Consider the following 12,138-nt stretch of genomic DNA (forward strand, 5'->3'; position numbering starts at 1 on the left):
CCCTGGGTTCCCTGCCTGACTGGCCACCACTCCACAGATGGGGTAACTGAGGGTGGTGGGGGACCAGAGGGGCACCTGCTGAGCCTATGAAAGAGTTCAGTTCTGGGCAGGCCCCCTGTGCAGCCCCTGGCTTGCCCTGTGACTGTAGCAAGGCCTTGCTGCTCTCTGGGCCTCAGTTTCCCCATCTGTGCTGTGGGAAATGAGCTTGGAGGTCTGCAAGGCCCTGCCTGCTTCTCTGCCCATATGCAGGATGGGCCCTGCTGCCCACCACTCTCTCACCCCACTGCCCTGGGTAGAATGAGCACTAAGGGGTTGAGACCAGGGCCAGGATGGGGCCCCGGACCCTTGGCTCTTGGAAGGGCTGTTGATCAGGGTCTAGGTCTACAGGCCTCAAAGAGTGGGGTTCTGGGGTCACACAGGTATAGGGGCAAGTCTCAGCCTTCCCAGGTACCCACTCTGGGACCTCAGCCCAGTTTCTTAACCTCTATAATATAAGTCTTGGGGGATGACATAAGGAGCCAGACTTTGAACCCAATTCAGCTGAATGCCCAGTGTTTTCCACCACTACCTGTCACTGTTTACCAGTGTGGGAGTGAGCTCCCCATCAAAGGGGGTGTGCAGGTCAGGGCCAGGGGCAGGGTGTTGGAGAAGACAGTGTCTAAAATCCCTCTTCCCTGGGAGACTCCGCTATCTCCCTCCAAAATCCTCTTTGAGGGAGCCGTGAGGATTCTGAGATCCAAGTGCCCGACACTGGCCTTTGCCTCCTTTGGGTGGGGCTTAGAGCTCTGCAGGTTTGGCCTTGAATCCCAGCTCCTCCTTTTTGATCTTGGGCAACTGACTTGCCCTCTCTGAGGTCACAGTTTCTCCTCTGTAAAATGGGTCAGCTCCTGAATAGACCTCTTTGGATGGCCGTGGGGATTAAATTCCTTCGCCAGAAGCTCGAATGTGGTGAGCACCTGGTGGAACAGCAACACATAGCATGTACTGGGCACAAGTACACGCCCTCTCCATCACAAGGGCTGTGATTGGCCAGAATTTTTGTCCCCTGGGGCTCCTCCCCGACAAGCCAGACCCCCAGCTGTGACTGCTACAAGAGAACAGACTTACGGCTCTAACAGAAGCCCAGGCCTGCCTCCCACGGGGCCAGTTGGCCCATGTTCATTTGGGGAAGGAGGGGGCAGGACTGGGGCACCCACAGGACACAAGACAATGAGCTGCAGAGTGGCCCAGAGCAAGGGTTAGAGTATGCACTGCCCTCAAGCCTCTCCCAGCATAGCGGATCCCCTTTGCCTCCTACACCCTCCGGACAGAAAAGGTTGGTCCTGTTTCCCCCCAGCCAGCCCCAGCTTCTCGCTGAGATCTCTGCTCCCAGGGGATAGCAGTCTCCCAGGTCAGAGGGATCTTAGACATTGTCTTCTCTAACACTGTGCCCTGGCCCTGACCTGCACACCGCCTGTGATGGGGAGCTCACTCCCACACTGATAAGCAGTGACAGTGGTGGAAAGACATGGGCATCTGGCTGGCTTGGATTCATATTCTGGCTCCACCACCTGTTAGCAGCGCGACCATCGGCTGTTTCCTTATCTGTAAGATAAGGATGACAGCTCTCACTGTTGCTGTCACTGCTACTGCTGTCATTGCTGTTGTTCGAGATCTCATGACCTTTCTCCCAGAAAGGGTTTCATTCCCAGGATAAACAGGGTGCTGTGTCATTTTAGACCAAGCCCTGGACACCTCTGGGCCTCCAATCCGCTCCCAGACTTATCTCTTTCCATGGAGATTTATGCCTTAGTTAGAGACAGAGGCCAAGGGCCAGAAGCCATCTCTCAGGTGGGCCAGATGCCCACCGTCAGCTCAGCCTCTGTCCCAGCTCTCATGACCTGGGCTGCCCCCACCCCAATCTGTCTCCATCACCACCAGGCCCCTATGCACAGAACAGGGGTGGTTAAGTCTGACAGTGTCCACCTGAGACTGAGGCCCAGAGAGGGGAAAAGGCTTTCCTGGGGTCACACAGCAAGCCGGCTGCAAAACCAGGACTTGCACCCATGCCCTCTAATTAGACCTCATCTTGAAAACTCTCAGCTGATGCAAGCTGCCTGTTCTGAGGAAAGGACTGATTCCAGACTGGCCATGCCATTGCTCTGCGCTCCTGCCTCTGGGGAGCCTGCAGCTCCTCTGGCAGGACCGGGTATTTTGAGCAATTACTATATGCCAGGCGTGTGCATTATGTCCTGTCTTGAGGCGGAGGTTTCTCATTCCCATGTCAGAGGTGGTATATCTGAGGCTCAGCGAGGAGCAGTCACTTGTCCCTGAGACACAGCCTTTCCTGAGCAGCACTGTGCCTAGTACTAGACCCCTGATGACCGGGCCAGGGCCTGAGACACTGGGAACAAAGGTTCCCAGCCCCGTGGTCTCCTGGCCCAGGTTTATTTCATCAGTGAGGCCCTATTTAAAGTTGTGCTGTGGAGTTGAAGCATTGGGAGCCCCAGGTAGCTAATAAAAGGAATCATCATTTTGGGGGTGCAATTATTAATTGAAAATTTCCTTGTTCAATATTTAAATGATTTCTCTGCGTTCCATTTTCTCATGCTTCATACCTTCCCCCACCCCAATACTTCTCTGGGCCCGTTTTGTGGCTGGTCATCTCACTGGGATGGGCCAGCCTCCTTCACAAGATCCTCCTTGTCGCCACAGCACGGCCTCTTTAGCCCCCGGCAGAACAAACACCACACTGTTCTCCATGGGGGCCTCTTCTGGGGGTCCCCATCCCATCTGTGTCTCTGTTGGAAGTCCCATGGAGGGGACACATGGGGCAATGGGTGGAACCCTGGAGGGAATACTAGCTGCTAACATGCTAAGGGACCCTGGACAAGACACTTCCCTTGCAGGGCCTCAGTGTTCCCATCTGAAAAGAGAATTCCACCTGCCCCAAGGGCCTCCCAGGTCTCAAAAGACCAAGAATCCTGTCTCAGGGGTTAGACCTGAGCCTGGAGCTCCAGGGAAGAGCTGCCTGTTCCCCCACAACCCTCATCCCACCCCCGTTTCTGCTCCTTCCTCATGTCAGCTGGGCCAGATTCACTTGCACATCTGGCTGGAGGAGGGGGCTACTCACATCTAGCCACAGGCAGACCCTCACCGGGTCACGTCCTCTGTCAGGTTCCCCCAAGGGCCATGGTCCACAAACTGCTTCTGCCCCACGTGTGCTCTCAGAAGAGCAGGTGACAGCAGGTGACAGCAGAGTCTGAAGACCTGGCTGTGTGGCCATGTGTCTCTCAGCTCTGCCCTTAGTTCCCACGTCTGTGAAATGGGTTGGCTGGCTGACCCCCACCATTTCTTCAAACAGGATTTAAATGCACCACCAGCCCCATTCTGGATCGGTAGTACCTCTAGCTGAGTCCAGCCTTGCCACGCCCTCCACAGAACCATCTCAGCGGGCACACTGCACTGGGAGACCCTCCTGAGGGTGGGAGGACGAAGGAAGTGGGAGGGGGAGGGAGCCCTCGCTTGTGCCCCGAAAGGCCCAGGGCTCTGGGCAGCCCCGCCCTCCTGGTTCCCAGCCCGAGGGAGACCCCTACTGTCCACTGTGCTAGTCCCTTTTTCCTATTCCAGGGACCCCGAGGACCAGACGGACCAGCTGGGGAGCAGGGGTCCAGGGGCCTGAAGGTACCAACCCCTCCCATGCTGGGTCTGGAATCCAGACACCAGGGTTCGCAGCCTCTTCAGTAACAGGCCCCGTGGGACAGCAGGGCGTCCCGGAGAGACTGCAGGGCACGTTCCTGAGTGCTCATCCGGCCACTCTTCTGGTGCTGGCAGGCCCCCAGCAGGGGGGCAGGGAGGGCAGAATGAGCAGAGAGAGAGGGAGAGAGCGTATGTGTGAGGGAGAAACACTGAGGGAGAGAGTGAGGAGGAATCACATATGGCCTCTGACCCCCAAGGCCCTCCTGGGCCCCTGAGAGCCAAGACTGCTTCTACCCCCATCAGGACCGAGGGGTCCTTGGTTCTCGACCCAGAGCACCTGGGGACTGTGGCGAGCCACTCCCCTGGCTGGGCCAGAGTTTTCCCATCTAGACACTGGGGAGAAAGATGGATGCCATGATCCCATGGGTTCCTTGTATCTCCCGTGGTAGTGGGAGTCCCTTCTCCATGAAGGGTGCTTCCAAGCGCCCTCTCCCACCTTTGCATGCTTTGCTTCCCGCAGGGCCCTCCGGGACCACAGGGCAGACCGGGGCAGCCGGGGCAGCAGGTACGTCAGGACAAGGCTGCCAGCCCCTCTCCCCACTCCTTGCTTTGTGAGCCGTGCTTCTAATGAACCCTAAATGTGCTTCCAGGGCGCGGCTGGCGAGCGAGGGTACTTGGGCACGCGAGGCTTTCCTGTAAGTAGCACCGGTTCGTGGAATTCTTTCTGTGGGGCACTGCAGGGAGAAAAGAGCCACTGTAGCCAAGTCCCCAGCCTGCTGTGGAAACCCCGGAAGTTCCGGTTGCCCACTCCCTGCCCTGAAGACCCTCCGGCACACCTCTTCGCTTCTGGGACTCAGTCTCCCCATCGTCACACAGCAGAGGGTGGGGATGGGACCCTGATTCACTATGATGGCTTGACTGAGACCCAAGAGACACGTAGGGTGGAGAAGGCTATGGTGGGACTAAGGTCACCTTTGTCTCTGCAGGGCATCCCAGGTCCCTCTGGCCCCCCAGGCACCAAGGGCCTCCCAGGAGAACCGGTAGGTGCCCTTTCTGTCCCTCTTTGCAGCTTCACCCCTGGCAGGCTGGTCTCAGATGGACCACCCCCCTGGGGGTGTGGGTCCTGTGCTCAGATGAGGAGAGAGGTTGGAGATGGGACAGGCCTGGGATTGGGGACAGAGCGCGGATTGGGGAAGTCAGGATCTCTGGGTGCGTCTAAGCTCTCTGAGACCTTCCAGCCTCAGTTTTCTTGCCAGTAAAATGGGAGTAATTGTTCCTATCGTGCCACCCTATTGTGAGGATGAAATAAGAAAACGTGGATAGGGTGCTTGGCACAGTGAAAAGTGTAGGGAAGGGAGTACTTCAAGTCTCCGAGATGGGGAGGGCAGGATGAGAATAAACAGAGAGCTGCCTGGGAACTACAGAGTCCGGCGTGGCTGGAGTGGAGGAGCCAGACGTCGGGAAGGCAGGAAGAGGTCACGGGCTGGTTGCTCAAAGCCATGGACAGAGTTTGCTCTTTCTCCAAAAGGCAACAAGGAGCTATTGAGGGGTTTGAAACGGAGGTGACCCTTCAGAGGATCTCCCTGGAAGAGGGAGGTTTAGGAGACAGCCCACATATTTGAGGGCCCCGTGAGGAGGCTATGAAGGATGTGGCTGGTGGTGGAGAGGAGAACACAGTCTCGGGGTTTGGGAGGAGGAATCTCAGATAGGGCAGGGGGAGTACTGGAGGCTTTTGCCCCCCTGGGCCATGTCTGAAGCCCCCCATGCTTGAGGCCCAGGCAGATGCCCTTTTGAACAATGGATTGACCAGGGGCAGATGGAAGGGCATTCCAGGCAGAGGGAACAGAGTGAGCAAGGGTCGGGGGCTGGAAGGTTTCTGAGCCAGGGAGGTCGCGCTGGGGCTCAGGTAGATGCGTAGGAGAGGGTGCAGATGGATTGGGTGGGATGCGCTGGACACGTGGTGAGGAGGGAGCTGCAGGCACCGGTACCCTCAGTGCAGCGGAGGTGAGGGGGCGAGGGCAGCAGAGCCCCAGGTCCTATGGGTGCTCCCCCTAACCCGCCCCTCCAGGCTGCATTATCAAGCCTTAGACCCCAGAGAGGGCCCAGACTGCCTTCTCTCAACTGTCTGTGTGTCTGTCTATCTTCCAGGGCCCTCAGGGACCCCAGGGGCCAGTTGGCCCTCCGGGAGAGATGGGGCCCCAGGTGAGTGCTGAGGACCTTTGTTCGTCCCATGGTGCTGCTGGGGAGATATCAGCCCCTCCTGGCCCTCCTCCTCGGGGGTCCCTGTCCTGTGTTCTGCAGAGACTGACGGGGAGACGCCCTGGCAGAGGGTAAAGCCACCACAATGCCACAGGGTGAGGGGCTGGGCTCCCAGTCCCAGGGGCAGCAGGTGGGATGCTGGGGTACCAGCACCCCCATGGGGGGTTGGCAGTGCCTCTTTTCCGGCACCATGGAGAGCAGCAATGCCCTCTGCCCCGACCCTGCTTGGACCTCACCCCAGTACAGAGGCTTGACTGCAGAACCAGTTCCTCTTAAGGTCATACAGCAAGATTCTTGAAAGGGGTCTCAGACACCCCCGCTTTATCCAGAGGAGAAAACCCGGGCCCCAGGCTTTATGCAGGGGCTGCGGCTGTGCTAGTGGTGGTACTGAGGATGCCTTCCACCTTTGTCACCCTGGCCCGGCTGCAGAGACGAGGGCTGGAATCCCTCAGCCCTGAATGCAGCATCCGTTGGCTTCCTTCCTTGTAGTTATGTGAATCATGAAATTTTCCTCCCTGTGCTTGCCAACAGACTCCTAATGTGGTAAACCACAGCATGGGGAGGGAGAGGACTCCAGCAGCCTCTGGGTAGCCCCAGGGCTCAGCAGCCCGGGCCCAAACACGCCCCTCCGCTTAGTCCCAGCTCCAAGCTCCCAGAAGGCTGCAGCCTGCCCCTACCTCTGTGTCTTCCATGCTGTGTGACCTCAAGCATATCCCTTGCCCTCTCTGAGTCTGCCTCAGTTATCTGCTCCCTTACACCCGGGGGCCAGCCCTTGCTCTGGGAGGGACCAATGACATTTTCTTGCAGGGGCCACCAGGTGCAGTGGGAGAACCGGGCCTTCCTGGGGAAGCTGGGATGAAGGTAAGGCGGGATGAAAGAAGAGAAAAATGGCTTGTTGAAGCCAGCTCCCGGCTGGCGGCCACATCCTCTCCATGGAAGAGAAACGGGCCTTTCTTGTGCCTGGGATAATGGGTTCTCTGTGCTCCTGGCTGGGGAGCAGAGCCTAGCTGGGGCCACAGCATATGGCCCAGCCGGCCCAGAGCCCCCGCCCCTGCCCCCTGTCTGGCAGTGTTTTCTCTGGCACCTGCCCCACCCTGGGGCTGCTGTACCTCCTGGCCTCTGCGATACCATCTGCATTTCAGCATCAGTACCCCTCATTACCTGCTGGGACACAGGCGCCCATTGATCCCTGGGCTTTGGGCAGAGCCCCCTCCCCGTTCTGCTGTTGGAAGGGGACGCTGCTCCCTGCGCAGGTCCAGGAGACCTGGGACTGTCCGTCTTGACTTAGTTTCGGAATCCTTTGCTGGAATAATGCAGGAAACCACCCCCTATATAAAACAGATAGAAATGGGATGGCTCTGGGTGGGGCAGGGCTGCTCAGAGGAGAGCGTGCAAATCCCCGCATGAGAAAGACCCTTTTGGGGTCTTGTGGAGGAGGTGGGTGACATTCACTCTGGTTCATTTAGGGCCTCTTCCTCATTTGGGTTTTTCTCCAAGACTCTCAGGGAGAGTAAAGTCTCAGAGTCTGATACTCCCTGGAACCAAGCTACCCGGGTTTGGATCCTGAATCTCTCACTTATTAGCCTCATGAGCTGGGGCTAGTTACTGAACCCACGGTACCTTGGTCTCTTCATTTGCAAAAAAACATACCTTTCCTGGCAGGATTGTTGTGACGCTGTGTGAAATTAAAAGGCACTTAGAACAGCGTATGTAAGTGTGAGCTGTGATGGTGGTGGTGGTTCTGACACGGCCAGGGCTTGCTGGGAACAGGGGCTCTGGTTGGTGTTTTGCAATTTCTTTCTGGTCCTGGGGAAGAAAGATCTCCCCCCACAAACCCCCTCAAATCAGAACTGGTGAGAACAAGAAGGTGGGGCGAGGGCTGGAGCTGGTCCTACCCGCCCTGGACTTGCGTTTGGTTTTTCCTAGGGTGATCTTGGGCCTCTGGGCACCCCTGGGGAGCAGGGCCTCATTGGGCAGCGGGTAAGTCAAAGCAACTCATTCTTCCCGGAAAGCACCCCCACAAGGGTGTTGGGTGGGGGGAAGGGCTTTATTCAGCCTCCCTGAGCCTCAGTGTCCTCAACTGCAGAAAGTGACCATGAATCTTTGCAGCCTTGTCCAGTCTGCCTTGGCAGGCCAGCATTTCCACCATTCAGAGGCTCAGAAAGAAGTATTGTGTAGTCAAAATGTTTCAGACTCTGCGTGTTCGGTGTTCCCTCTTACACATTAGCAGTAGCCTTTTCAAGGCTCTGAGAAGGCCTGCAACCAAGAAATTGGGGTTTTGGCGGGGGTTAATCCAGGGTCTGCAAACATGTTTGACCTCCAAATGTTTTTTATTGAAAAACACCTGTTATCACTGAAAACTGCTCCATGGAAGGTTATCTTTCCCTTTACCAAAAGAAACCCACAAGGTTTGGTTTCCTCTGAGAAGCTTTGGGATGCCTCTGTGTCCACCTCTCTATGCTCTGTGCTGGTTTATAAGGTCCCTGCCTAAATGTGGAGCCCGGGGGTGCCATGAGGGATGCAGAGCAGGCATCCTCTAGCATCTTACAGATGGGGAAGGTGGGGCCCAGGAGTGAGGGGGAGTTAGTGAGGAGCCTCGGTTCATGGGGGCACCAGGCTTCCAATCCAATTTCTCATCTTTCCCCTTTCCCAATGCTTCATGCTACCCTCTGCCCAAAGTCAACAGAGGCTCCACAAATTGAGTCAAGACAGAATGAGAGGAGAAGGCCACATGGCAAGAAAGGATGAGTGTGGAGCCTGAAACCTTTACATGGCAATCTTGTCAGTCAAAAGAGATAGAATCAGTGTAGTTTCTTGGAGTGCCACATTAAGAAGGATCCTGAGGCCCCATCTGGGCATAGTAGAAAAGAGAATGACGAGGATTCATTTGATGCCCACTGTGTGCCAGGCATTTCGCAGCAGTGAGTAACAGAAGGCCTTGTCCTCATGGAGCCACATTTAGATTGATTAGTGATGTCTGCCACTGGCCCAAGAAAGGTGGAATCCCCACCTGTCACACGTCTTTGCCATCCCTGCATCTGATGACTTCTGAGGCCCCTTCCAGCTCATGCTAGACAGCTGTGAAAAAGCAGAGAGAGATCCAAACTTAACTTGACAGCTATTTAGAGAACTCATGTGTCCAGGGGCATCTCTGGAGCTAGAAAGGCAAGCAGGGAACCTGGCTGAAGATCAAATGGGGATTCAGGTTCTTGTTATCTTTCCCAAACTTTCTGGCAGGAAAGTCTGAGGGATGGCCTCACTACTTTGTCTGAGAAATGGGATTCCACCAAGGTGCTCCCTGAGGACCCACTCCAGTTCCAGGAAGAATATGCCCAATGGCTCCCACTTGTGGGATGCTCATGCTCTGTCTCACAGGAACCCTTAAAGGAAGTGTTTCAGCCCCATTTTCAGATGAGAAAACAGACACTCATGGGGGCTAAGGGGTTTGCTTATGGCCAAACCACCAGTGAATAGGAAGCCCTGTAGGGGCATCGAGGTCTGTCTGAGGTCAAAGCCTTTCTCAGCTACGAGGCTGCACACCTCCCCATTGCAAACAACCCACCTGGACACAGGTGTCCAGCATGGCTCTGTGACCAGCACTTTCTAACTCATGTCACCCCTACCCAACCCCACCCTGCCGCAGAGCAGGCTGTGGCTTGGGGGTCTGCTCCATGGTATACTGGTTGTGCCAGGCATTCCAGTGCTCTACTACCCAGAGATCAGGGGTTGGGGTCTTTCCCCAGGGAGGGGGAGGAAATAAAGGCATGCCTGGCCCCCTCCCCAGTAATGTCTTCTCATCTCTCCGCACTACCCTTTCCAGGGAGAGCCAGGCCTTGAAGGTGACAATGGGCCTGCAGGGCCCGACGGGCTGAAGGTAAGTGTCTTTCTGGTGCAGAATCTAGGGAAGAGGGAATGTTCTGGAACTGCCTTCTATGTCTGCCTCCACTGTCCTCCCATCCACGACCTAAGTTTTCTGCCAGAAGCACTGTGTTCCCATAAAGCCCTGAGATCAGACCTCCCAGGGAGAGCAGGATGGGTGAGGGTGAGCCCTGTCCAGCGCCCGTCTCTGACTGCTCAGGTGGGACCGGGGACCATCCCCACCTTCCATTCCTCACTGCTGCCTTTCTCCTTGAAACTGCAGCTTCTCTTGGGTGGTACCTGAACACCTGCTCATGCCAGGCCCAGAGCCAGCAGCTTTGATATCTATTGTCTTCCAAACATCCTAAAAGATCAGGAGAACAATAATCACCACCCATGACCCACAAGCCACTATTTACAGAGGACTAGTCACATAGGTATTAGGTACTGTGCTAAGCCCTTGGTATGTGCCACCTCGATCAGTGCTATGGGGTAAATTCTGTCTTTGTATGAGGAAACTGAGACTCAGAGAGGTTAAGCAACTTGTCCAAGGACACACTGCTAGTAATTGGCACAACCAAGACCCAAGCCTCAGCTACCTCTCTGCACCGTGTGCCCATTCTAAAGGTGAAGAAACTGAGGCTTGGGCGGAGATATATTCATCCAGAATTTATGGCTGTGAGTGGAGAATCCAAAATTCAAACCCCGGGCTCACTCTCACAACAAAGCATGTAGGCCTAATTCAGCCCTAGATTCATCGGTTGCCACAGGTGCTGGGGCCTTAAAGAGGGGACAAGGTTCCCCTGCACCCCAGGGCAGGTGGGCATCCCTCTCTGACTTAGCAGCACCACCTCCCAGCCCTGGACCATTAGGTGGGTTTTCTCCAGGGCTGACCTGTCATACTGTGAGTCAGCTGCCCAGCTCAGGGTCCCAAGTGCCACAATTCCAGGATTCCCTTTGTCACCCATAGACTCTCCATGTGACCTCAGATAAGCACCCCTCTTCTCTGGGCCTCCATTGCCCCATCTCCAGACTTCCACTCCCATGCTTGCCCTGGGTCCAGGGCTTCCCCATCTCCCAGGAGCCTTGGTGACAGGCCCCTGGTTAGTGCCCCATCTGCCTGTGTTTGGCTTGCAAGGTCAGGAGCGCCCCCTGTCTGCCATCCGTCTACCTTCTCTCCCCTCCAACTCTCCTGCGTCCTAGGGTTCAGCTGGGTCTGGCTTGGGAGACCCAGAGCACTTGATGGCCTCTCCACACCCTTTGCCAAGTGCCTGCTGGAATTGTGATGACACTGAAGAACATTTTGGCTAAAATGTTTTGTGTATTCACAAGGCTTGCACCACTTGCCTTAAAAGATTTACAGGAATTAACCCATTTAATCCAGCAACCCTCTGAGCTGGATTCATTACCATCTCCTCTTGAAAGATGAGGAAACTGTGGCACAAGGCAGGGGCCCCCTCCATGTCTGGGCAGCCACCTTTCTTCTCCGCTTTCTTCTTCATCTTTCTTCTCCTTCTTCTCCAAGTGGGATGGGAGGGGGTCTTCCAGGCTTGGGCACCTTACACAGACTTTCCTGCCCCTCAGTCCTGCCTAGCTGCTTCCTCTTTCACCCCCTCCAAAGTCAGTCTTACCCCAGATCTTGGGCTGGAGTCGTGACGCAGGTGTGCGGTGACTTCCCGGCTCCTCGTGTGAATCCAGGAGAGAATCTGTTTCCTTTACAGTGTTTGTTCAAGAATCACCTTCATGGTGAAAACCTCTTGGACATGCACAGCATGTTATTCCTTATGCTGATTAACTCTTTTGAGTTCGCTGACAACCAGCATATGGTGGCAATTGTGACGGTGACTCCAGTAATAGCTAATGTTTATTCCGGGCTCAGGCATCAGACTAAGCTAAGCTGCCTTTGTGGATTATCTCTTTGAATCTCTACAGTAACCCTTTGGTGCTTGTTTTACAAATGAGGAAACTTGCCCAGGTCACACAGCTATTGAGTGGTGGCAGCAAGATTTGAATCCAGGGTGAGGGAGATACTGTCCCCTGAGCAGAGAAACTTGGAATTCGAAGGAGCCAGAATCCAGGGGCTTACCCATGCTCTGCCACTGACTTACATGCGGTGTTGGGAAGTCTCTGCCTTTGTCTGGGCCTCAGTTTCCCCATCTGTAAATTGAGAGGGTTGAACTAGGCAACTTGTAAGGCTCTTCTGAGCATTGGCAGATGTCCTGGATTCCGGGATTCCCTGGTGCCCGCCCCCACCCTGGGCCCCATTCTGCGTGGGATCCACAAGGACGCCCAGCCCAGCTGTGTGGGGGCCCAGGCTGTGGGGGTCTGGATAGTCCCTGCAGC

The 12,138-nt window shown here is 55.7% G+C and overlaps 1 protein-coding gene across 5 annotated transcripts in view; it reads left to right on the forward strand.

Annotated features, from left to right (window-relative positions):
• COL27A1 (collagen type XXVII alpha 1 chain) overlaps positions 1-12,138 on the forward strand; it is a 142,390-nt gene that overhangs the window by 93,742 nt on the left and 36,510 nt on the right. For all 5 annotated transcript variants that reach the window (XR_004319439.1, XR_004319438.1, XM_032478266.1 and 2 more), the window contains 8 exons: positions 3,610-3,663; positions 4,199-4,243; positions 4,329-4,373; positions 4,665-4,718; positions 5,827-5,880; positions 6,745-6,798; positions 7,864-7,917; positions 9,758-9,811. Coding sequence is in view for 3 of the 5 variants with exons in the window: in XM_032478266.1 (XP_032334157.1) it covers positions 3,610-3,663; positions 4,199-4,243; positions 4,329-4,373; positions 4,665-4,718; positions 5,827-5,880; positions 6,745-6,798; positions 7,864-7,917; positions 9,758-9,811 (414 nt within the window). In the remaining 2 variants the exon portion in view is untranslated. The remainder of the gene's footprint in view (positions 1-3,609; positions 3,664-4,198; positions 4,244-4,328; positions 4,374-4,664; positions 4,719-5,826; positions 5,881-6,744; positions 6,799-7,863; positions 7,918-9,757; positions 9,812-12,138) is intronic.

The sequence above is a fragment of the Camelus ferus genome, chromosome 4, assembly GCF_009834535.1.
Source record: "Camelus ferus isolate YT-003-E chromosome 4, BCGSAC_Cfer_1.0, whole genome shotgun sequence".
In the NCBI taxonomy this organism is placed as follows: Eukaryota; Metazoa; Chordata; class Mammalia; order Artiodactyla; family Camelidae; genus Camelus; species Camelus ferus.